The following is a 27,301-nucleotide window of genomic DNA, read 5'->3' on the forward strand; positions in this document are numbered from 1 at the left end:
TTGTTAGCAGCTTCTAAAAGAAAACTAACCTGTTAATTTTCGTGCAGGGAATGAGCCTTCAAGCCCACCTGTTTGGGTTAGAACCATTCACAACATATCACATTGGAATTGTGGCCACAAACCAGGCAGGAGAAGTTTCAAGCCCCTGGACTGTGGTTCAAACCCTAGAATCTTCCCCAAGTGGACTGAGCAACTTTACCGTAGAACAGCAAGAGAACGGCCGGGCTTTGTTGTTACAGTGGTCAGAGCCTGTGAGAACCAATGGTGTGATTAAGGTAACGTCTACTCTGAATATGAAATCATGTTTGGTGTTCTCCAGATAAATAAATGAGCCCTGACATGCCATCAGGTCACTGTGGGAAAACACCCTTCACCGTCTGTTTAATCCTCCTTGATAGATCCTCCAGGCACTTAATCATAGATCGGAAAAACTAGCTCCCATGTATTATGTTTCCTATGAACCCAACACTGGGCTAAGTGCTCTCCGTGGATTATCTCATTTAATTTGCACATCAACCCTACCAGGTAGGTGCCACTAAATTTCATGAGGCTTATAAAAGCTAAATAATTGTCCAAGCCCACATTCCAAATGATCGAATTGCAATTTTAAGTCAGGAAGTCACGCCAAAACTGAACTCTAAATGACTGTTCCTACTGCCTCCTGAATTATCCTGCCCAGTTATTTGCTTAAGTCTTGCCTAATTTGTGCTTTGAGCAGAGCTCACTGAGCAGAAGACAGGAAGCCTCCCATGTCTGTTAACGCCCCCGCCTCCATGCATAGCCATGAAGAGCAGTCTTACTAATGTCCTAGGTGCATCTCAGGTTTTACCAGTCTGTGAGCACAAATAAGGTTGCATTTCTATTATTAGACTGCATTTTGTTACTTTGAATGATCACCCACATGCAAGCCAGTCTTCATTTCCCTTTTGGCTGTTCCTCCCCAACAGTTGGGGTGACTTACCTGTCAGTCTGTGGCTGCCTCTAGCCCTGGACCACCACTCAGGCCCTGATCGACTGCCTTCTGCAGGCTGGGATGGCTGCTCCTGTAGGCACTGCCTCTCCTTGACCACTCCTTCTCAAGGTGGCAAAGAGTCCCCCATTAATTCTACATAGAACATTTGAGACTAAGCTGTAACTTTGGAGAAAGCTTCCATAAAAACCCTATAAGGAAGATGACAGCAGAAATTACCTACAGCAACAACTTAGAACTGTAACTACAGCTCACAGGCCCAGGCCCATCCTCGTGGGCCTCCATGTAGCAGCCTCACCTCACTGCTTAGTACAAGGGCTGCCTCTCAGCCAAGCTCCAGGCCTGCTACAGGCAGCAGAAGCAAGCTGCCTTCTACCAGCCTGCCTACATGTGACAGTGCCTGACTTCCCCCAGTCCAGGGCAGGAGGTTTGAGTCGTAGGATCCAGGGTCTCAAAATCCAAGCCACAGCCCTAAGATCCCATCAGAGAAAAGAGTCTCTCTCCTCATACCCATCAAAGTGCCCCTCCTTATGAGTGTTTGTTTCCCATTCCAGTGTCTGCCTCTTCCTGGCATGATTGACAATAGGAATATCTACTCCTTTATCTTCGCTTACATTTCACCAAATATTCATTGAGCTTCTACTAAGTGCCAGGCATTTATTCAGGAGTGAACAAGACAGGCAAGATCCCTGCTGTCACACACCTTACCTGTGTGTGTGTGTGTGTGCATGCACGTGCATGCACACACACACACACACGAATGGTGGGGGTACAGAGAAGCAAACAAAAAGCTAGTACACAAATAAGAGAATTCCAGAGAAGGATGAAAACTATAAAGAAAATTAAACAGAATAATATAATTATGCCTGCTCGGGCTATTTTAGAATGGATGATCATTTGAATTGAGTTGACATTTGAGCTGAGCCCTGAATGACAAGACCGAGTCAGTCATGTGAAGATATGAGAGCAAAATGTTCCAGACAAAGTGAACAGCAAATGCAGGGCCTGAAGCCAGGAATGAACTTGGTGCATTCAAATGAAGGGAAGAAAGCCAGTGTGGTTGAAGCATCGGAGGGGTGCGGGGAGAGAAAGATGAGAATGGCAGATTGGTAGGAGGTAGACTGTGTCCAACCTTGTGGGCTGTGATGAGTTTGGAACTTATTCTAAGTGCGATGAAAAATTACTGAAGGGTTTAGGCAATTAAATAGCATAGTCAAATTTATGTTTTCCAAAATCACTCTGGCTGCTATGTATAAAATGGACTCTAAGAAGACCAGTGGAGTTTGGAAGATACTAAAAATTTAGGGTAGAATTTATGTGGCTTGAATTAGAGTGGGAGCTGTGAGGGTAGAAGATGTAGGTGGATTGGAGATATATCCAGAAAGCAAACTTGACAAGATCTGTTAATGGACTGGATGTGAAACAAGAAGGAAAAAGGATATTCAGGCCTTGAGTCATTGGCTGAGAAGATAAGGTTGGAAAGTGTACAGGTTTGAAGGGACAAGTAGACAGCTGGAGGTATAAGTCTAGAACTCTATTTTTAGAATCCATTCATATATGGGTGGCATCTAAACCCATGGCCCTAGAGGAGATCAGTTATGGAGAGAATATAACTAGAGATGATGAGAGACTGGGATCAAGCTCTGAGGAATACAGAAGGTCAAGAGGAAGAAGTGGGGCCAGCAAAGGAGACTCAGAAGAGGCAAGTGGGGTAGAAAGACAGGTAGATGAGTGGGGCATCCCAAAACTGTGGAGAAAGTATGTCCAATGCTGTTGAGAGATCAAGTGGAGTGAGGGCAGAGAAGTCATCCTGGACCTGGAAATGAGGTAATCATTGTGACCTTGACAAGAAGATCAAGTGGTAAAATGAGAAACCAGGTTGGGATGGCTTGAGGGGAAAATAGCAAGTGAGGAATGAGGACCCCAACTCTTTAAAGAAGTATAGATGAAAAGCAGAAAAACAGGGCAGTAGCTGGGGAACTAGAGTGTCAAGAAGTTTTATTTAAAAATCAGTGAAAGATACTAGAATGCATTTAACCACTAAGAGAAATAGCCCAGTAGAGGGAGATAAATTGGTGATGCAAGAGATAATGAGAATGATTGCATGAGTGAAATCTGTAGGAAGGAGCAGGTATGGGATCCGGAGCTCAGGTGGGCTCCACAGGGGCAGAGATACTTCATCCAGAGCATAAGGAAGGAGGGCACACACTGTAAGTCTAGATTCACATGGACATGGTGATGATAATATATAACATGAGAATATTCCCTTTTGACTGCTTCTATTTCCCTAGTCAAGTATGTGGTTCTGTCAACAACCACCTATGAGGTACAGAAGAGGATGATGGCAGTTGGTGGAGAAAGAAGAAGATATGAAAGAATCACTTTGGAAAATGAAAGAGCGAACATATGGGGGAATGGAATAGGCCTACAAGTGGGGAATCACCCACTTAAAATTTATAGTAAGGTATTTAAAGCGAGACCAGTCAGAATATTCAAGTGTTTTTCCCCAAACCCAGTTAGAAGCTAAGGTACAGAGGGAAAGCTATATTTAATACTAGTTAGAGATTTACTAGGTGAATATGAGGGAGCTCAGGGACTCATAGAGGCTTTCAAATTGATTATGGAAGCTAAGCTCTCTTCAGAAAATACACTATTTCCCATCCCTCGGGGGTGTGGTCTTGCTCTAGGAACCCAACTAGAAAAAAAATCACACTGAAATACAATAATCCAACATAAATCGATTTCCAAAATCTAGGCTATTTAATTTTAAATAACAAAAAGTCTATCAACAGTGCAGTCCAAGTTAATTTTGCCTGTGGAATCTTTTGAACTAGATGTGCCTCCCAAGGGATTCTGATGTACACCCCAGCTCCTCTTGAGGGATGCCATCCTGGAGAGTCACTACCAACCACAGGAATGTATCATATCTCTCAGGTGCATCGAGGCTGGAGAAGGGCAGGAAATCACTGTATAAAAACATCTACATTCAAGTTGTTACATCCCATCTTTCCCAAAGAAGGATGAATAATATGGGATAAAAATTTGCTCTATATTTATATGACGAATATTCAGATGGTTTTCCCCAGAACAGAAGAATACTTTGCTCCAAAGGAGCAATCAATTCTCCCATGGCATGCAAGAGAAAACAGTGTGGTTTTTTCCATCTTCTAGTCCTCAAAGTTTGTATCTATATTTGTGTAGATATGTATAATACATATATGCATATATGTCTATGTATGTGTGCGCGCACATGGATACACAGACATTTTCAGCCCTGGCACCCTGGTATAAATGGTTAAGCATTATAACTCCATTTTCCAATAAATGCTGCAAGAGATAGACAATGTAGATAGGCCCTACTTACCCCACTCAGAATGAGATCCAAAGTGCTCATCATCTATAAAACAGGGGATTTGAATACTTTTCCTTATTTTTAAAAAGCATAAAATAGGAGGAAACCTATTTTACTTGTTAAGTCGAAGAACCAGCTTCAATAGTCCTTAGCTGTTAGATACGTGCTTATATGATATCCAACCTTAAAAAGAAAAAAGAAAAAAAAAAGGCAAAGGAAACCAGTGTTATTCTTTTCGTGAACTTTACATTAACTAGAAAATATCACATTCCCAAAATTAATATCAGAGTGCTTCATCTGGATTAGGACCATCAAGATGAGGAATGGGAGGGAGAGAAGGTTAAAGGGATGAAATAGCTACACCAAGAAATCATATGTTACACCTTGTTTTCCCTCTTCTTCTCGTCTTCCTCCAGACCTACAACATCTTCAGTGAGGGTATCCTGGAGTACACTGGCTTGAATCGGCAGTTTCTCTTCCGACGCCTGGTCCCTTTCACTCTCTACACGCTGGTCCTGGAGGCCTGCACCAAGGTGGGCTGTGCACACTCAGCGCCCCAGCCTCTGTGGACAGAGGAAGCCCCTCCCCACTCTCAGCTGGCTCCTGCGATCCAGTCTGTAGGCTCTACCAGCATTGAGCTGAGCTGGTCTGAGCCTCTCCACCCACACGGAAAGATAATTCGCTATGAAGTGATTCGCAGGTGTTTCGAGGGGAAAGCTTGGGGAAATCAGACAATCCAGGCCGATGAGAAAATTGTTTTCACAGAATATAATACTGAAAGGAACACATTTATGTATAATGACACCGGTTTGCAGCCATGGACGCAGTGTGGGTACAAAATCCACACTTGGAATTCAGCAGGCCACACCTGTAGCTCTTGGAACGTAGTAAGGACAATGCCGGCTCCTCCAGAGGGTCTCTCTCCACCTGAGGTAGCCTGTGTATCTCTGAATCCTCCAAAACTGCTGATTTCCTGGATCCCGCCGGAACAGTCTAATGGTATTATCCAGTCATATAAACTTCAAAGGAACAGAGTGCTCTATCCTTTCAGCTTTGATGCTGTGACTTTCAAGTATACTGATGAAGACCTGCTTCCGTTTTCCACGTACAGTTATGCAGTCATAGCCTGCTCAGATGGAGGCTGCTCCACCAGCGAAACCACCAGCTTTACCACTCCTGAGGCTGCTCCAGCAGGAGTCAGCCCTCCAGCTCTCCGGACCATCAACGCCACTCAAATAAATGTATCGTGGGCACCACCATCGATTCAAAATGGAAAGATCACTAAATATTTGCTTAGGTTGGACAGTAAGGAGTACCTTGCTGGGCAGAGCCTGTCCCTGCTGGTTTCTGACCTACAGCCTTATACTCAGTATAATTTCTCCCTGGAAGCTTGCACCAATGGGGGCTGTACGGCTAGTGCATCCAAATCTGCCTGGACCATGGAGGCCCCACCGCAGAACATGGACCCTCCAAAACTGCAAGTCACCGGCTCAGAATCCATAGAAATCACCTGGAAACCTCCCAGAAAACCAAACGGCCAGATCAGAAGTTATGAACTTAGACGGGATGGAACCATTGTCTATACTGGCCTGGAAACTCGCTATCATGATTTTACTCTCACCCCAGGTGTGGAGTACGGCTACACAGTGACTGCCAACAACAGCCAAGGGGGTGTTTTGAGTCCACTCATCAAAGATAGAACCAGCCCCTCAGCACCTTCAGGGATAGAACCTCCAAAATTAAAGGCCAAGGGTCCGCAACAGATTTTAGTGAACTGGGACGCTCCCGTGAGGACAAATGGCCATATTGTCAATTATACCCTCTTTATCCGAGAGCTGTTTGAAAAAGAAACAAAAGTCATACACATCAATACAACTCATAATTCTTTTGACACACAGTCATTCGTAGTAGACCAGCTGAAGCCGTTTCACAGGTACGTAGCCAACTCCAGATTTGCTAAGAGTAAGCCACTGAACTTTCTATAGCATGAGAGCCCTCCGTCAGTTCAAATGAAAACTCTAAAAGCAAGATGGGTGATATCCCCAACCCCCAACCCCTTAACCATTGACAGTAGACTAAACACGCCCTCATCTGGTCAAAACTTGCTTGTGTAACTTCTAGAGAGCATTCTTGCAGGTGACATCTTGAGAGTCAGTTTTTCAGAAATGTTTGCAATTCACCACAATGTCTGGAACAAGTCACAGAGATGGGCCCCCTCCCTGAGTCTAGTCCCTCCAGAAAACATCCAGGCCCCTGGACAGTTGGGGGAACCCAGACGGTATTATCTAATCCAGGCAGTGAAGAAAATTAGGTATTATTTTAAATATGAAAAAAGTACCAATGAGAGCTCTTACTAGCCGGAGTTGGACTGACCCAAATTTTGTTTTGGGGAGAGCCTTCTTCCTGAATCCAGCACGTCTTCCAGGGATAATGAGACTCACTGGACTCTATTTCCCCAACCCCTTAGGATTTCCCCAGCTCTGATGTCATGACTTCCCAGGATGGTGCCAGTTTGCTACCTCCTATTTCTCAGTGGTCCCCTCGGGGCTCTCTGACGTGCATGGATGTGTACTGCTCTCCATATGAAGGAATCCTACCACTGGCCCTTTTCCTATAGCTTGAAGAATTACTTGGCATTTTTCCCCATCACATTTTAAGTAACTTACATCCCCAGCGAGAAGAGTAATAAAAGACATTTTATGCTTAAAATTTAGTAAAATGAACAGAACCACTTAAAAAAAATTAAAGGCTGAAAGAGTGTTGATTTCTAACCACCACTGGTAAAATTCAGCTATTATTGTAATCTACTGATGTGTAGATTAGATCCCTCCTATAATTATCTCTGATATATAGTGCTGTTTAAATGAAACATTCATAGTCTTATGCATCTACTCATGACAATTATTTAAGGTTGCATTAAATATTAAACAGTAATTAAAACTTCCGCAGGTATCTTTCATGGCTAATCCACATAGTGTGTGAGTTGCCTTTTATCTTACGCTCATTTGGGGCATAAAAAAGACCCAGGTTAGCTGCAGAGCTGTACATTTTATACTGGCTTCCTCTTTACCTGACTGGTGCCTGCAAGTTTGAAGAATCATATCAACTTGCTCCCCTTTGAAACTCTCAGCCAAAAAGATTTCTAAAGAAAAAGGTTTCCAGGTGTGAAAGAAGCACTTTTCACAGGTTGGGGGTGGGGGGAGTTTGATCATCTGATAAGCCTGACAGTGATATTTAAGGCGAGAAGAGATATCTCTTTGCTCTCCACTCTCACTGAAGATGTAAGTGACATTCAGACTTAAAACAACATACCATTTCTATATGAAATTGAGGTTCATGTAGTTTGGGGTTTTTCTAGCAGCTTAATGCTAACTGAATACTGCAAATTAGTGTGCCCTCCTGGGGGTACCTGGAGTGGGTCAGGAGGAAGAAGGACCATGGGAATACTCTAAGTAGCAAAAGGTATATGAACCAGAATTTTAAAACTACCACAGATAATCCAGAAAACAAATAATCTATGTGTGGCAAATTGAAATGCGCAGAATTGGTTAGGAGTCAGACCTGCCATAACACACGGATGGATGGACGCCCCACCCATAAACCAGTAGTCCCATCACAGTGGAGATAAGCAGGGGAGGAGCAGAGAAGAAGGAGGAGCAGAAAAGGGGAATGAAAGATGGCACAAAAGAAGAAAGAAGTGTAATTAAGAAGGGGAAGGGGGAAAAGGAAGAGGACAGGGGAAATAGAAAGCAAGGCAGAGAACAGAAAGCAGAGATAAGAGGAGGGAAAGCAGAAAAGAGAAGAGGAAAATGCTGGAACCAAAAGAAATAAAGATAGAAAGAAAAGTGGCTGCAGCTGGAGGGAAAATCAGGGGTGTCATAAAATCAGTGGGGCATGGGAACAGAGGGGAAAAATGCACTTAGGTACAGCCCTAGGCACTTAATACTAACAAAAGCCCCTCTTGTTGGAAAGGGAAAGTCCCAGCTATGTAAATAGACCTTTCCAGGTGGCAGGAGACCAACTATGAGGCAAAACATAATTGATTGGTTGAGTTTAACTGGGTGGTGATAAGGTGTCTCCATGATTGATAATCTAGCATGTAGCTGGGTTAACTTTGGCCCCAAAAGGTCTTTGTGTGGTGTAAGAGAGCCTGTTTTAAGATGTCAGGTATCAGGTGAGGGGATTTATTACCACTGAGACCTTAACTCCATGATGTTCCTTCGTGACCTGGAAACATTCCTGGGGAATCATTCAGCTCCGGCTGCAGAGGTAGAAAGAGCCCAGGGCTACGGAAAACTGGTTCATACCCCCTAAGATCTGCATTCTTCATCGTTGTGTTAAGTAATTCTGCAGAGTACCAGAATTTTTTATGTGGAGAGAACCTTGAAAGTTATATTCCTGTTTAGGGAAGAATTGTTCCCACCCTTTCCAGACAGTTGAGAATTTTTGTTTTAGTTTGGGAAGCCAGGAGGATTTAACATGTTCTCAAATTTTTATAAAAAGAGGACTTTGTTGTTCTTTAAAAGGTTTAGCTATAGACAAGAATAAATGTAAACTGATTTGTCTTTTTCTTTTCAGCAAATAGTCTCTTTTTATCTGGAAAGCAGTCTTGTAAATATTCTTTCCATGAAAATCTGTTTTGCCAATTATGGGTAATTTCTGCCTTGTATCCTGAAGGTATGAAGTACGAGTTCAAGCCTGCACCATGCTGGGATGTGCGTCAAGTGACTGGACATCCCTACAGACCCCTGAGGTTGCACCTCTAATGCAGCCCCCACCCCATCTAGAGGTACGGATGGCTCCAGGTGGATTCCAGCCCACAGTTGCCCTTTCGTGGATGGGACCACTTCAGCCAAATGGAAGAGTTTTATATTATGAGGTATACAGAAGACAAATCACAACTCGGCCTGGAAAATCAAATCCAGTGTTAACCTATAATGGAAGCTCAAGCTCTTTTACGGATTTCGAACTATCGCCTTTCACAGAATATGAGTATCAGGTAAGAAATGTGTATTATCGACAATTCACACTGAGATTGCGGGCACACATCAGCACCTGCCTGTAAAAATCCCTTGCAATTTGAAAAGCCACTTAAAGAAACATGGGGCTTAAGGAATTTAATAATATCCTTTAAAATTTTTTAAGCAGTAAATGAGGGAAGAAAGACAATATTCATTTGCCTTCTTCATTTTCTTTGTTCTTGATCCATGTGATATATGCTTGTTATTCTTATGTAAATTTCAGGTGAAGTATTTGCATTCCTTATTAATGAAGTGATTTCTACCATTAAGCTTCTCTCTGTCAGTGTTGCCTTGGCAGGAAACACTCCTTGTGAAAAAAATCACTTTGAAAATAACTCCTTAATTGTACCAAGATAGCATAAAACCCAGTGGCAAGTACCTTCATCCCCTGTACCAAGAACGATATGGAGTGTTGAGAAATGTCTACAGGAAAACAACGAACCTGTGCATGGGGGTGAAGCTAGTTTTGTATGAGAGCAGTCTAAAAAAATAGGACTTTGCATATGCCTAAAATGCCACGAATTAAGAAAAATATTCTGAAAATATTTTGAAATCTTTAGAGGACTTCTGTTAGGTTCACTTTGTTTCGCTCTCAGAGTGTTTTTTTCTTTTTCTTGTGATAGCAACTCCATTTCTGGTGGGGGGTGGGGGTTGGGAGGGTATGATTCCCCCACCCCTTGCTCAGGTCTGGTGGGAATGTCAATCAGTGAATGTGTAGGGTTATCTCCTAACCAAGTGGTGGACACAGGAGCTGTGTTCAGCCCCTCAGATTCACCTGGGGCTTGGTCTTCAGGACAGTGACTCAGAATTTTAAAAGGCGGAGGTAAGAAGTCCTGATAAAATATCCCTAACCTCAGTCCAAAAGCTTTTCTTATCCCTGCTATTTCTAGGCATGGTTCTTCAACTATTCTCTTAATTCCATGTACTCCCAATAAACTCCCTTTTGCATAAGTCAGAACCAGTTTCTCTTGCTTGCAGTCAGAAGCTTGCTGACTGATACAAGCACTAAGTGCCAGGCACAATGCCAAGTGCGATTTTCTAAAAGAGGAAACTGAACCCTGAAAGGCTTACCATAACCAGAAATAATAAAATCACTAAGTCACCAGAAATATGTTGGGCAAATCGATGAGTACGGTGATTAGAGGTAACATTTTAAGTGTGAGAACAGTATATTTTGGGCCAATAATGTATGAGACAAATTACCCAAGGAAGTTAGTAAAAATTGAAAATATAAAGAGATTCTTGAATGGTTTGGAGAAATACACAGATATGTATCCAGAATCCCTTGTTTCCATTTCCAAAGCTAAAAGTTTTTTCTAGGTTTGGCACCACTCATTTGGCAGCAAAATGCAATCTGAACAAACTTGAAACTATTTATAGCATTTATTTATCCCATCTAATACAAATATTTATATGTTTTGCTACAGAAATGTCATGTTTTATTACCAGATCATTCTGCAGATATTACAAAATATACAGTATATGTATTTCATTACCTTTTCATAATCTGAAAAAAAAAATTATTTAAAAACACATCAGGCCCCAAGGGTTTAGGGAAAGGATTGTGGTTTATATCATAAAGAAACAAAATGCTTATTGATACCACAGCTGGAAACAAAATAGTATCAGAAACAACCAGAATCTGTGTAGCCGGCCACCCTTTTGTTCTTTTCTCTATATCTTTACTAAAAAAAGTATCAAATTATCAAAGACTCTTCTATTCTCAATTATCTGTCCTCCCTTATGAATAAAAGCACACCTTTGTGACAGAGCTGAGTGGAATCAGCAAGAAATGTTTGGCTTCTAATTAGATGAAACTAAATGACCCCTAGATACTGAAAGCAAGCCAGCGATTATAGCTTCTTTGGCATTATGTTGTGCCACTGGGTTCAATAATTGGCGAGTTGATCCACTGAAGTCTTACGCCAGTTTTTTAAAGAATGGTAAACCTCATGCATATGTCTTAGCTCTAGTGGGATTTCTTACTGGGAGCTAAGGACAAGCAGGAACCAAGGGACCCACAATTCAGAGGAGAGTTTCTTTTGTAACTCTGTCAGTTCTGGGTCATGCTTCTCCTCCATACTCATTCCACCCAATGGAAGTATTTAATGGGGTTTCCTAACAAACTGATCTCAAATTTGCACTTACTAACTAATCCTACCTTGTTACAACATAAGAAGCAGGAGGGTAAAATCTAGCCTATCTGCCCAAAACCCAGTTCTTACAGGAAATATTTTGAGAAGTTTAGACTAAATGCTGAAAAAAATGAATTAAAGTGTTAGATTTATTTAGCCTGTGTAACTGCTGAATCTACCTACTAAGCTTGCAGAAGCCATTTAGGACGTAACGTACGAAAAGAATTGATTTCCCTTTTACAAAAGAATATTTTGCCATTGAGATGAATTTGCTTTGCTCTCAAACCTGTCTGAGGGTTACTTCATCTGCAAGTTGCCTTTCACAAAATACCTTCATTGTCCTAGAGGCATTGATTCACCCAACATCTGTCAATGATTTGACCCTTCTGCAGAGGATTGTGTTTTTGAGGTAATTTATATTTCTTGGAATAAAACCAAAGAACTGAGAAACTGCCCAGAGGTTTGGACCTATTAATCAAAAGGGTGGTGATGATCTGTAATTGGGTGGGTGGTCTTCCACATGGTGTGCCCTGAGGGCGTCAGATACTGCTGTCCGCCACGCTCCTACATGACCCTGTACATTGTACCCATTTCTGTTTTGGAGTTAAGTCACTGAAGGCAGGTGCCAAAATTTATTATGTGGGAAAACCAAGGCAGCACTTCTTAGTGTAAATTCACCCATCACTTGACAGATGGAGCTCTGGGCGTGATAGAGCTCTGGGAGAAAAGAGTATCGAGTGGATGAGTTCCGATGGACCGAAGGGACAGGAACTATGTGGAGAAAGGGATTCTTACTGAAAGAAAGGGGCATCCCTCACTCCGGAGATCTTGGAGGGTGAAGTCCAGCCAGTGTCACTTAGCTCACAACAGTTCATAGAACCAGCTTGGTAACTGTCATGTCTGAAGGTGGGCAAAAGCCTTGTTAAATTATAGGCACCTTCTAAGTTTTCAGTAATACGTCAATATTGAACATCTTAAACGTACTGGCTCCTTGTGTTTCTAGTAACAAAGGATTACCCAAAAAAGCATGTTCAAAGTGCAGATTCCAAGGGGTGAGGATGGGGATTCTCAGCAATCTGTATTTTTAATAAGCAGCTTTGATGGTCCACAACCCTTTTTTTTTTTTTTTTCTTTTCAGCATTGTTGCTGTGCTACTTAAGCCAGATTTTCAAGTGGTGATTTCCTAATTCAGTGGCTCTCAGCCCTGGCTGCACATTAGAATCACCTGGGGAACTTTAACCATGTTCCCCGTGCCCTGGTTCCATCCCCCTGTAGTTCTGATTCTGGGATAGGTCCAGGGATCAGTGCGTTCCAAAAGGTCCCCAGGTGATTCTAATGTGCAGCCAGGGCTGAGAATCACAGTCCTAAACCATCATAAACCGATTGCCTAAATAAGTGAAGCTAGCTCCCCACAAGTGCCTAATTTCCATGATGATAATTGATGACCAGCTTATTTACCTTGGTCTATCCATGACTTCCCTAAACAAGAGTCCTATTGTTTTGGTATGAAGCTGAAATGGGGTGGGGGGCAGAATATATTATCTGTAAAGTTTGTGTCTCAGTTAATCAAATAATGTCTTCTACTCTTCCTCGTGGATTTTGTTTGTTTTCTGTTGGCATTTTATTTTGCTTTGTTTCTCACTTAGGAGACCTGGCCTTTGGTAGTAAGAGTTATAACATTCACCACCACTTAAAATGGGATTTTTCTAATTTGATTCATTTCGGCACAGCTTCCAGAGATTCTGAAGGATCAGCTTTAATAAGAACAGTAAGATCTGAAATAGAAATCGTAGAAATTTGGAAGTGCCTTTTTATATTTCACAAGATGGATGGGGTGTCTCTGCAGAACCACATGATGCAGAGTCTCATTAGAGAACAAGCATTCTCAGTGAATTTCAAAAACAATTTAGTTTACCAAAACCTAATTCTCAAAAACGCTGCCAGTGAGTGATTCATACATAAATGAGATGCATCTTCACTAAACGAAATTCTTTGGTGCACAGATCTTTTCCTTACATGGAGATTACAGGCTTCCTGTTCGACAGAATATTTACAAAATCCAATGTGATACTTTTCACAGACAGTACTCATTCCTATCTTCAACACTTTCACATTCAGGCTGTACTCATCTATATAGTTGAACCTCCAAATTCTGTGTGGGGAAGTTCTTCATTGTTCAGCAAGCAAATTAAGACAACAGTCTCTGCACAGGCTTTGGAGAGGGGCCTGGGTGTGAGTCTACTCCATGAGCAGCTTCAGTTTTTACCTGCAGGGAGAGAGCTGGGGCTGATGGCAGCTCCCAGTAATTGTGCATTCATATTCATACTCTCGCTTAAGGCAATGACTCACCATGGATTTGCTAGGGCCTGCCATGGCTCCCCCTTTCACCGAATCATGCTGTCAGTGACTTAATTAGTTTTCCTGAAAAATTCCCCCACTTTGACAGGTTTTTGCAATAAGCACCCACGCTCACACGATCTCTGAAGGCTGGAAGGCTTCCAGTGCCTCGTCACTGGGTGACTGAGAAGTGACAGGTCAGCCTCAGAGGAAACCCTACGACTCATTACGTGTGGGACTGATCTTAGGGCTGGTGCTGTGGGAGGCCACACAGGATGGCAGCCCGCTGCTTTCTAACACACCAACCCTGGCTCCAAACAGTTCTGTCTGAAAATGTATGCCAAAGAGGATGGAAGGAAGGGCTGAGAAGGAGACAGACAAGGGGACGGACCCTCACTGTTCCTGCCAAAAACATCTGTGTGAAGACCGCAGGGGGAGCTGCTGGGGCCTTCTCTGTGCAACCCCCACACTGCGGGTGAAGAGCCAGAAGGGAGAAGGAGAAAGGACAGCAGCTTCGAGTCCTTCTCTCACTATATCTGGATCCTTAAGCAACTTAACCTCTCCCAGTGGTTTCCCCCCGTGTTTAGATGGAGGCTCCCCCCAGTTCTAAATTCTAGGAGCCTCCGTGGGGGTGATCTACAACCATACACTTTAAAAAATTCTAATCAAACTTTAGCTTCTCTTGATTGGGCTTGCTTTGAGATTGAATGAGTTGATACATAAATATGCTTAGGCCAACACCTCACACATAGGCACTACTCACCCAGCGCAATTATGATAGGTATTATTATTCTTACCCTCCCACCTCAGAGTGGAAAGAGGGCTTCTCTCTCTCAGTATTCATAAGTCAACCAAGAGCTGGACTCTCACGAACCGCCTAACACCTTATAGTCCTGTGACCGAGAGAATGGAGGACTTTGATCAAATAGGCCTGGTCACAGGACCCCCGTCCTACAGCCAAGGCTTTATGAATCTGTGGGAAACACGTTCAGCCAGAAACAAGGGCTGCCCCAGCACATGATGCACACCACCATGCTACTGTGAAATAGTCCCAATTCCTAGGCTCTTTCTCCTTAGATACTCACAGCAGGGAGATGAAACTGAGTGAAAAATCACACAGGTTGGCCAAGGCACTTAATTTCTCATAGCCTCACTTTAAAAAAAAATGGGTGTTAAGAGAACTGAGAGATCTTATCTGTCTAGCTGGATGCCTGCTACAAGTAGGCCCACCTCCCCCCTCTACCCTTAGCCCCTACTATATTAAAAAAAGGAGGTACTTTCTTCCAAGACAGAAAAGAGCCAGGTTAAGAAAACTCTTAATGTCTCTATCGTGAGTCACTAATAAAATGCTAGACTGTAAAAATCTCTAACCAAGAGCACAGTTGGTTCTGAAACTGTGATGCCCCTTCAATCAGGGGGTCCAGTCTTCTTTGTCCTTGCCATTTCTCTTCTCAGGACAAAACTACCTTGCCCACGTACCCATGACTAGGATTCCTTCCAACTCTGAGTCTACACTTCTGTGACTAGCTACTCGATTCAGATGGCTTGTTTTCTGTTGCTATCACCTTTATCCCATCCCGTTCCTAAGCATTTTCTATGCCACTTTTAGAGAAAATGTATTGAGCATGTTTTCTGTTTGGTTTTGGACTTGCATTTAATTAGGTATTAATCTCGCTAACGTATTTCTGACCAGCATGGAAGCTTTTGTTTGGTTAGTCTCTCCCACAAGAACTAAGCTGCTCCCACCCCCAGCTCCCACAGCTCAAGGTATTAAATGATTTATTGATGTGGTCTGTCTCAAACAGTGCATTTGTCCTAAAACTTTAGAGCCAAAGTGCTACAGCTTAGACCAAAGGCCATCACGACACTTCCATGAATAGAAATCAGAATTCTGCCACCAGACCAGGAACCGTGTCTTTTTTGTTTTTGTTTTTTGGGTTTTTTTGTTCCAATAGGAGATCATTTCTACCTACGTGTGTGTGAACACACCCAGGAGCATGCTCTAGTTCACATGTGTGTACCTCTTTTCATTCTTTTTCTCTCTCATGGCATCCCTTAGGGTTCATTGCTAAGCTGCAATTGTTGGCAATCTTTACTTTGCCTTTGATACAAGCCATTCCTCTGAATATGCCTTGGTTCTCACCCTCACGCTGGTGCAACCCAAATTTATATTTCACCGAAGCCAATATTGATCCTCCTATCTTTGTGTTGGAAGCTTGTTTGCTGGACATAAAATATTAAATGTAACCAAATTTTCTCCAACTGAAGGTAGATAATATGTAACTCCAACCTGCCCTCATGGCTCTTCACCAACAGCTCCTGTTTCAGTGAGTTGACCATGGAAATCAAGGCTCACCTGATTTGGTCCTAAAAAAATATCCAGGAAAGGATGAGACATGTTTTACTTATTTCCCTTTATCCTAGTACTTGAATACATAATAACTTATTATTAAAGGCCCACCATGTTCAAAGTGTATGCCTCGTTACTAGGATTGGGGCAGGAAGCTAAAATCTCTGTTCCTCAGGGGCTTAAAGTTTAGTTGATAAGATAAGCACACCCATGAATAATATATCCATAAAAATATAGGGATGGTAGTATAAGCTATGAAGAAAGATATTTGAAAGATCCAAGTGATGGTGCAGCAGAAAAGCAGAGAGGAACAGAGAATGCCTTATCTTCAAGGACAGCACCAGACTCTCATGACCCCTCTCATTCCACTCTCTGGCCAGATGGGCTTGAGCAGCACAGGTGGTACTTGACTGAAATCATTCTATGCAGACATGAGAAGGCACTATTCCTCTATTTCTCCAGTCTCACAAAATTATTTCCAATCTCTCCATGCTTACGATCCAATGACAATCTCAGCCCACCCATTGTTATTGGGGCCTGTGTAAGGTTTGGAAATGTTCTCCCCGGTGTCAGAATCTCAGCAGGAAACAGATGGCATACTCAAAGGGGCTTTTGAAGAGAATTAAATGAAAAGGCTATTTATTGAGGTGTGGGCAGCATTAAGAGAATCAACAAGGGAGGTTAAAGTACCCAGGGACCAGCAATAGCCAGACGCTATTACCTTCTAGGCCTAAAGGGAAAGAATCTGCTCCTGGAACCCAGCAAATGCTAAGGCCAGTGAGGAGGGGCTGTCCCCATAGAGAAAGAATGCAGTCTTGCCAAACTGGGGTGCCAAAGAGAGGGATCAGGAGACATTAAAAAACTGAACTCTCTTCTTCCTTTGATCAAATCCAACTGGAAAGAAGCCAGAGGGAGGAGAAGATCCCTAGGCAGTCTGCAGAGTCACTTCCCAGTGCACAAAGCAGGGCAGAGAATGGATCTGGAGGCAAAGGGAGCATACCTAGCATATTCCCCATACACTCAATATGTGACGAAGAATCCTTTCCAGGCTAGAAGATCACCTGGCAAGCTTTGGCTCACCACTCCATGATTATTGATAAAACACTAAGTAAATCTGAAGGCTTAAGGAGAATTGCACGTAAGTACTTAGACTGATGTTATATTTCCATTAAATTCTAAATAAATGTCTTGCTACATGAAGCAATCAAATCTGCAGGTGGAAACAAAAAACGTTAAGACGCTTAAGTAAATCACATGCATTCAATTGAAATCTTTAAGAAGATGGTTGAGACTCTCTCTTGTGAATTGATTTATCTATCTGCTGATGGATATGATCATTACTAAGATGCCTAAAAACATCTTGGAAACTGTGCAGTTCTCTCCTTGATGCCAATAGCATGTTTGTAATGGGAACCGGAAATAAAATTCTTTTCTCTGAAGAATCCAATGAATTGCTCCAGTGTTTCCCTTCACTTAGACTCTGGGATGTATTTAAGAAATTTTCATTAACCGTAAGGCAAAGTAGACAATGCCATCCAATATACAAATGTTGATGTAAGAACAACATTTCTCAAAAGTCAGGCATACATTTGCTCTAACCCTCAAAATTTGAGAGCAGAGAAGTACCTGGAGAAAGATACACAGAGATGTGGCCTAAACTTGAAATGCTGTGAAGGGTCTTCAAATCTATGGTTGCTCCATCACAGCTACATGGAACCCAGAAGTGAGTACAGAATTGTTACTTAGTCCCACTTTCTCTTTCAAGCTGTCAAGTCACTCTCTCCTAACTTTTCACACAAAAAATATAATAATCATTATTATTTTTTCGTGCTCGCTATGCGCTATGTTAAGAGCTTTACATGTATTAACTCATAACAACCATTTGAGATAAGGGCTATTACTAATAATAACATTGAGAAATCTGATGCACTGCATGATTGTTAACATGCCCCAGGATACAGCTGGTGAGTGGAAGAACTTGACTTTGAACCTGAAATTCAGGTTCCAAAGCTGTGTCCTTAAATTCACCCCATGGTTGCTCCAAATTGCATTTATATACTGCTCTGGGGCTTTCAAAATCTTGATAAGATACTTATAAACGTATTTATCCACCAACCCATTCTTTGGAAACTTATACATAACATTCTTGCACACAAATCTCAGCATAGCCCTGTGCGATAGGTATTATTATTTCCCTCTGTATAATCAGAAGCCTGAATGACTGTGCAAGGTACCTAAGAAGTGGAAGAATCAGAACTCAGACCCAAGTCCAGTAATTGTTCTGCTGAACCACAGCTTCCTCAAGTCACCCCCATCAGGGCATGAATCCTAACCCTGCAAAGATAAACTGACTCAGAATGTAATCTGGGCTCCAGGATTCACTGGTTCTGTAGTCGTAGCAAGTGATTTAAACCCTCTAAGCCTTCATTTCCTTATCCATAACATTAGGGTAAAAAGACCTACCTTAGTAGGGTGGCTGTAAACTTTAAATAAGTTAATTTAAAGGCCAGGGCATTGTCACTCACATATAAAATTAAAATAATAGATAAATTCATAAAAAGTAATCAATACCCAGTTATTTCTGTAAAATGTACATCAGATAAAGTCAGTTCCCTGCTGGGAACCCTCCCTTGGCTTCCCATAAAATGCAAACTCCTCTCTGGTTCAATGGGGACTTTCATTTGTCCACCTCTGTCCTCATGTCATTGCTCTCTGGCCCTTACTCACTAAGCCTGCCTGCACTAGCCTTCTTGAGAATCCAGCCTCAGGGACTTTGCATTTGCTCTTCTTTTGCCCAGAATGTTTTCCCCCTATGTCTTCACATTGTGGCCTTCTTCTTGCATTAGCATTCCAGCTTGATTATCGTCTCCTGAGAGCACCTCCTGAACAATTCAACCATTCTCTGCTCTATTGCTGTATCTTACACAGTTTATAAGTTGTTTCCTTCCTAATGTATATGACCTATTCATTTTGTGTTTGTTTATTTACATTTTTTGTTTGTTTATTTATTTATTGTGATCCTAGTTTTTTCTAGCAACTTATTGTGGAGAATATATATGTGTCCAATGTTATATCAGTGGGGTATGGTTATCATTTTAGTTAACATAATGGAATTTCACTACCTTTACATGTTTGGAGCAGTATGGAAAGTATGTGAATACTGTTTGCTTCTGTGTGACATGCAAAATAGTGTTAAAACATGGTAAGTGCCAGCAGAAATGGACGCCATGATGTTTGTGGTAATTCCCACCGTCTCACTTTGAGGCTGCTCTCTGGAGAAATATCCAGTCCCTGTAGGGCTCTATGACAGTCCCAGAGCGCAATGTCAAACACTTGGAAGATGTGCCCAGGTTTTCCATCAATGACCTTATGTAGAAAAAGTCCAAAGAGTTTGGGCTTTTACACCACGTACTTGTATTGGAAAGCCAGCCCTCCCACTTCCAAGTTGCAGAAATTTCTCTGTGCCTGTTTCCTCATGCAAACCAGTGACAATATAATACCAACCTGATAGAATTGTTGGGAGGATGAGATAAATTAGTACATATAATACACTTATAAAAGTGCAAGGGCTCAGTGAACCCATTAACTACTTTTATGTATCCTCCATAAGAGCTGGATGGAACTGGGTTCCTATTTTCTCACGGGGAGAACAGATAGAAGCAATAAAAAGTAGTACGTGATAAATTCCAAATTCTCATTATTATCACTAAAATCAAACTGAGGCTAATTTTAGGATTTCCCACTAACATTGAAGCCAGTTTTCCCTCCCTCATATTCATATATATTGAGTGACTCCAAAGAGCAAGGTAGTGCACTAAGCATGAGTGACAGAAGACACCCATTTCTAGCAAAGAAAATGTCTTATAATTTTTTCAGTAGCTTCACATCTCTGAATTTCAAAAGTACCAGTAGAAAGGAAGACAATGTCTTGTTGTACCCTTCTTCCCCTGGGTCCCAGAATTCAATTAAAATCGTGTTCCATCTTGTCTGATCCAAAGTGTTTCAGATAAAAGGAACCTGGAATGCAGGGACTATATCTGTAGAAGTAGAACTATAATATATCCAGTAAAGTATCATGCAAACAGAGATGCTGAAAAAGTCTATTTGATGATGAAAGAAAATCAGATAGGTAGAGAATTAAATAGGCAGCTACACAGAGCTTTTCAGCAAGCTAGTCCTTTATGACTATAGCCTGCAGGACTTCTCATGAAATAAAATAATCTTGTAATCATGTAATTTCAGGTTTATTGCTTTCTCTTTTTAGCCATGAGTCTCTCTAACCATAATTCTGGCAAAGCCCATTTTGGCATATTGCTATTCAAACATATTCAAAACCCACAACAGGCTACCCTTTAAAAAGGCATTAGTGTAAGTGCCATGGGAAAATATACTCCAAGGTTGTAGGTGAATTGATATGATTTCCTTGATTGTATCTTTTTATTTATGAGGCATAATTTATGAGCACTGGAGAACAAACTGCAATGAGTGATGACTAACTACAGTCAAAGTCATAAATCAGGAGCAGTGAAAGAAGTGATGATTTTGATCGAATCTATTGAATTAGCTGTTGGCCTTAGCCAATACAGGTATTGGAAAGACCTTTTTAATATCTATTTGTCTCCCTCATGGGAATGTGATAACAATCTCATTACATGCCCCTAGGAAACAAATAATTTAATTGTTTGTCTGTTAACATGCAACCTATTTACTCTACTTCTTAATTGCTGGCATTTGGACATTCATGTTGGGTTTTTGTTTATATCTGATGTGAATTGTCACAAAAATATATTCATGTTCTCTAGTTTTAGAAAGAATGAAGTTGCTTCCCTAGTGCTGTTCAATATGCATATGTCATCGGTATTGTTGAAAGGCTTTTGTGCTATCAAAAATTGTCATTATTCCACAAGGAAGCATGTTACAGAATATCACGGAAGTTGCAGAGATCTCAAAAATGCCTCCAAATCTTAATCTTTTGAGAGCAACAGGCATAATACAACTCTTATAATAAGCAGCCTGGAAAAAGAACAAAATCTCAAATTGCTCCAAAGGCAAGGACAGTCACTGTCACTTACATTAGGAGGCAACAGATTAGAAGTTTTCTTTGAAAGATCACTGGCTGAATTTCGTTATTCCTGCATTCTGTTTTTGTATGGAAAATGAGAGTGAGTACAAGAACAAGTAGACATCAATTGGATGCTAACAGTGTAGACAACATTTCTAAGCTGTTCCCTGGACTTTAACAAGACTTGTAGCATGATGATCTCTCAGCCAAAAGAATCATGACATATTTTTACAACTAAGGAGATTTGTTGATGATATGAGAAAGAAAAACACATCAGGAAGTCCCCAGAGATTTACATTAAGAATTTCTCTTTGCATTTAGACTATACTTGGAAAATATCAGTCCTAAGGAATGCTATTTCAGAAAGCTATAAAGACTAAAGCTTCGTGTAAGACAAAGCACTAAACTCTACAGTTAAGTGTAAAAGTTGGGCTAAAGAATAACTAGCACAGTACTGTAAGCACCCAATGGGCTACCACTCTGGGAGAATTTTCAGATCTATCTCCCCTTCCCTTGTCCTCTTCAGAGTCATGGTTCCTTCTCTGTCTCTTTTACAACAATTATTACAAATACTTCTGTTCACACATTCTTGCTTCCTTTCTGGAAGCAAATTAAAAGGAGAAATGTGTTGAGAAGAATTGGGAGTATTTAGAATAATATGCTGCAAGGGAAAAATGGATCTAACAAGTTTCAGAAATATCAGGATTTCAAGAAATTTACACCTGGAGTGAAAACTAGGTAGCAAATGATGGTTCTACAAAGCTAGTGAACTCTGGTTCTGTTTGGAACCATGACCACTGTAATAAACTCTATGATGATTAATGCAGCTGTAACATCTTCAAACAGATACATGCTTCATGCTTTTTTGAATGGCTGAAGGTAACGACAAAGGAAATGCAGAGTACAACTCTAAATTTCTATTCTTATGATGTATGAATAGAAATTTAAAATGTATAGTGCCTAGATTCTGTACCAGGTTCTATAGAGAGTAGCCTTCTGTGTTTCTCATATAATCTTGGGCACAAGAATCACTTGGAAATGCGTTAGAAAGACAGGTTCCAAGGTCCTTCTGCCACAAATTCTGATATAGGTACGCAAAATGATTTTGATGATCGTGGCCAAGGAACACTTTTTGACAAAGACTCCTCTGATGGAAGATTTCTAGGAGGCAGTTTTAAACAGAGAAGAGATGATTAAACCTGTTTACACAGAAATGGGATTTTGGCAGCTTGGTGGCAGATGTTGACACAAGGTAATTGAAATTTTTTAAGGCAAAATACAGTCATTAGTCCCGGGGAGGGAGGATAATAAATAAAAGAACAATTTCACTTCTTTAATGGACAATAACATAAAGATGGTAATGGTCACTGGTTAGATTTTTTTTTAATTAAACTGAAAACAGAAATATAAACAGAAATTAATCTACTTTTTTTCTAGTCAATTATAGAATTTGTGGTTAAATGGTCTTAGTTGTTTTGGTTTTATCCAAATGGTTGATCTATGTTCTCTGTGACATCTTCTTACATTATAACTCTTGTCATGGTTACAACCAAAACCTTAGAGAAGAGAACACCCTAATTCGGCCAGTCCCAACTTGTTCTTGTTTATAACGTTCTTCATTGGGAGGTTCCTTAACTCTTACAGTTATAATTGTGTGTGTGTGTGTGTGCGCAAGTGTTCACTAAACACGAATAATTGTTTTAGTGAAAACTTTAATCATCTTTTTTATTATAAAAGAGTAAATATGTTCAGCTGGATACTGTAGGAATAAGGATATTGTGAATAAATTTAAAAAATGAAGAGTATCCTTAATTTTTGTCACTTTGACTTGAAATTCATAAGCTTTACTTGCTCCCACCCCACCAATATGTCCCTTCTTTTCTGTGAGCAACCCACACAGAAAGAGCCCATATTTTGTACCCAATGATCATGACAGGAAATCTTGGGTCACAAACCAGATGGATTAGCTTGTCAGGTAAAATGTAGGTAAATAGGTGGTGATGGATGGATGGACGAATGGATTAGAGAGATGACAGAAAGAATAGAGATAGATACAGTAGGCAACTCCATGTTCACAAGACATTTTATTTCTTGATTTTTATATTGGTTCATTAAAATTAAAAGATCAGGTCATATTGCTCAAAATTTCCCATGTAAGATCTCTGCTGCTTCTTTCTCCACCCTCTAAAGATGGACCCAAATCTTGGGCTCATTGTTTCTCAGTAGAAATCATAAGCATATCTGTTAGCATTTTCTTAAAGATTTACTTATTTTAGAGAGAGAGTGTGCACACGAGTGGGAGGGGCAAAGGGAGAGAGAATCCCAAGCAGACTCCATGCTGAGTGTGGAGCCTGACTCAAGGCTCAATCCCACCACCCTGAGATCAGGACCTGAGCTGAAACTGAGTGGGACGCTCAACCAACTGAGCCACCCAGGTGCCCCTCTGTTAGCATTTTTATTCTGAATCCTGAACTACTATACTTCAGTTCCTTGTTTCTTGCTTCACTGGGCATAGGCAAAAATCCACGCAATTTTTGTGTAAAGGACTTTTTACCTCAACAGACAAAGAGGTGTTGACAGTTTCTTTTTTGTTTCTTCTGGCAGTTTGGTATAACAGAAACATTGCCTTGTGGGACAAGTTTTGTGAAATCCATAATTCTTCATTATTTCAGTCAGCTTTCTCTTCATTGTAACTGCTTTGAGTAGCTCATGTAAATAGGCTGATCCTGCTTTGCATAAACACGTTGATTTATATGAATGTTATTTTGATCTCAAGTTGATTGAATACTAAAAAGAAAGACTAAGAAAAAGGGCAGTATATTATGAAGGTTTCCTGTCAAAGACAAAAGACACTAAGTCCTACATATATTCCCAGTTAGTGATGAAGAATTTCTAATTGCTGAGGTTTAGGAACAGAATATTTTTACAGAAATACAGAGAAACACTATAACACTGAGTAGAAGAAACAAAAACAAAGCTAAGCTCTCGCTGCGGAGTAAATTCTATGGTCTGTTTCTAAGCATCTCATATTTTGGATGTTCTGCATGCTTTTTTAACACTGCACACCTGGCACGTGTGTACTATGGAATCAAACAAGTTTTTCAGACTTTAAAAGCTCAGGACAAATATAAATAAATAAATATATATATATATTTAATACATATATATGTGTATATATATATATATATATATATATTAGAAGACATAGTAGAAGACACTGGATGAGAAAGAAAATTTCCTGAAGTTAGATTTGCACACCACGAAAGCTTACTAAGGAATACTCCTACTCCTAAACATGCAGACAGTCTTCTTATATTGCCATTTAGATCTATCATTCTGATTGATCACTGTGTAGTTGGCTGTTATTGGGCCTAATTTAACCCTATACACTCACACATCCATCTACTCTGTCTATTGTACCTGACATTGTACAAATTACTTACTCATGCAAATGACGACCTAAGGCAACCTTTTAGGATATTCGTGTTTAATTATACAAATGGTTCTTGATAAATAAGATTATGCATCCTTCCATATGTTTGTTCCCTCCTTGATGAAAGGAAAATTTAATTTTCATGCAGATTTGGTGGGGACGGTGTTTAAGAATTGCTGAGTTTTATGTAGTCTGCAGATCCATTCAGGTTGCAGAAGCTGACAAAATCACTCTACACCCCACTCAGAGATGAGGAGTTTTTCATTAGGCTTTAACCAGCCTGCTGCATTCTGACGTTAGGGCTCCTAACTGGCCCCCTTTGTGTTCACATGGCCAAAGGCAAAAAAGAAGAAGAACTTGCTCTCCTCTGTGATGACAAAATTGCAAGATCCAAGTTTATCTCATTCTGTTGTGTTTGGTTGCTTTGGGTTGCCAACTTTTCTTCCAGCCTGAAGTTACCTTGCTTTTGAGTGGTCTTATTGATTTCTCTTTGGAGGTCTGGGCAGTGAATTCAGCAGGAAAAGCCCCCAGTACCTGGACATGGTGTAGAACTGGGCCTGCTCCGCCAGAAGGTCTCGGGGCCCCCACATTCCATGCAGTCTCTTCCACCCAAGCAGTGGTCAACATCAGCGCCCCTGGGAAGCCCAACGGAATCGTCAGTCTCTACAGGCTGTTCTCCAACGCCAGTGGGGTGGAGACAGTGGTGAGTAGCAGATTACTCTGAACAAAAATCCAGGACTGGTTTGTTCTGTAAAAATTGACTATGGTGCCCTGGCCTTTTCTTCTACTTGAGACTTCTTTCTTTCCCATCTGTTCTCAATTGCCCATGATGAACTTAGCACAAAGATCCATCAGAGAGAAATAGTGAGAGTTAGGAAACTACAGAAATTATTTAAGTATTCAGGGAGAGAAGTGCTAAAGGTATTAAAGACTTCACAAACATAAGAAACCTAGGACTTTAGTGACAATTGATTTAATTTAATTAGAAAATGCATGTCAAGGATTGCCATACAGTAAGGGATCGACACATGGCCATTGTTGGTGGTGTAAATGTTAATATGAGAAAGAAAAAATAGAGCAAAGACTATCCTCGGACCCCCATTCTGGCATGAGAAAGTCTCTAATAACACTGAAAACTCAGTCTTTCGGTGACTTGGAGAAAGTTCCAGCACTTTGGGAGAAAGCAGAACAGTTTGGCCAGCACAAGTCTTGCTCTGCTGTTTGTGTGTTGGCATGTTTGGGGACATGAGGGAAACACAATGGACAATTTATAGACATCATCTTTCACACCGTGTTCTAGCGAAGCCACTGGCTGAAGGGACCCTAATGATGAACTAGACCAGTTCCTACATTATTTATACGAAGAGGCTGAGAGTCAGCAGGATAAAGCCTCTTCTCTGTAGCACAGTGTGTAACACTCTCACATTTCTCATAAGTGTAGATGATAACACTTTGTTCACAAAAAGAACCTCATGGACGAGTTATGCAGATCTTACTATGACATTATAAATTATTTAGACCAATTTAGGGAACAATTTGGGTAAGTGTGGAGAAATCCTCTGAGGTCAGAGTTCTAGGTATTGAAACACAATTTCAGAAGACAACTTGCAAGGAAAGTGGTATCATATTGAATGTTAAAGGAATATTAGCATATTTTCTACAGGGCTTCGTATTCAATAAATATAGATGATGTAAATACAATCAACCCTTGATTATCCATGGTTATAAAATGATAATATTAATAAACTAAAATAATTTCTATTTGGAGTGCATTGTACACATTTTTTTAAATAGCAGATAACTCTTCTTAGTTATATGTTGCTTACGTGAATGTAAAAATTCATTTTCCAGTTTCTGAACTCTTTTGTTCCAGAGTTCTTAATAAAACCACAATGAGATAAAAAACATGCTCCAAATAAACCAAAAAGTTTATAACATAACAAAGACTGTTGAAAAAAAGACTATATTTCATACATACCAACACTGCTGGGGAAGAGATGGACTTTCAAGTTCTTACATATCCATAAAATATAAAAAAATATAACATATACAAATATATAAGATATATATTTCAAGCTCTTAAATACTCAATTTAACATGGATTTGAGGGAATTTTTGGCCCAAAAAACACACGTTGATAACAATGGCAAAGTATGAAACTTCGTGAATATTGACTACAAATACAGTTGAAATATAGGTTTTGTTTTTTGAAAAGGCATTATTCTGAGAGTCACAGAATTTGATCCATATTTTGTGTTTCTGTTGGTGGGAATACAAACTGTTGTGGTCACTCTAGAAAACAGTATGGAGGTACCTCAAAAAGTTAAAAATAGAACTACCCTATGATCCAGCAATTGCACTACTAGGTATTTACCCAAAGGATACCAAAATACTAATTCAAAGGGATACATGCATCCCGGTATTTATAGCAGCATTATCTAGAATAGCTAAATTATGGAAATAGCTCAAGTGTCCATCGACGGATAAAGAAGATGTAGTATATATATATATACACAATGGAGTTGATTCAGCCATAAAAAAGAATGAAATCTTGACATTGGCAATGACATGGATGGACCTAGAGAGTATTATGCTAAAATAAGTCAGTCAGAGAAAGACAAATACTGTATGATTTCACTCA

At 40.5% G+C, this 27,301-nt stretch overlaps 1 protein-coding gene across 1 annotated transcript in view; it reads left to right on the forward strand.

Annotated features, from left to right (window-relative positions):
- Positions 1-27,301, forward strand: part of USH2A (usherin) — a 702,118-nt gene that overhangs the window by 654,829 nt on the left and 19,988 nt on the right. The window contains exons 61-64 of the mRNA XM_035010130.1: positions 48-275; positions 4,739-6,255; positions 9,000-9,321; positions 25,157-25,363. Coding sequence (XP_034866021.1) covers positions 48-275; positions 4,739-6,255; positions 9,000-9,321; positions 25,157-25,363 — 2,274 coding nt within the window. The remainder of the gene's footprint in view (positions 1-47; positions 276-4,738; positions 6,256-8,999; positions 9,322-25,156; positions 25,364-27,301) is intronic.

The sequence above is a fragment of the Mirounga leonina genome, unplaced genomic scaffold (assembly GCF_011800145.1).
Source record: "Mirounga leonina isolate KUSES-001 unplaced genomic scaffold, KU_Mleo_1.0 Mir_154, whole genome shotgun sequence".
NCBI classification, from domain to species: Eukaryota; Metazoa; Chordata; class Mammalia; order Carnivora; family Phocidae; genus Mirounga; species Mirounga leonina.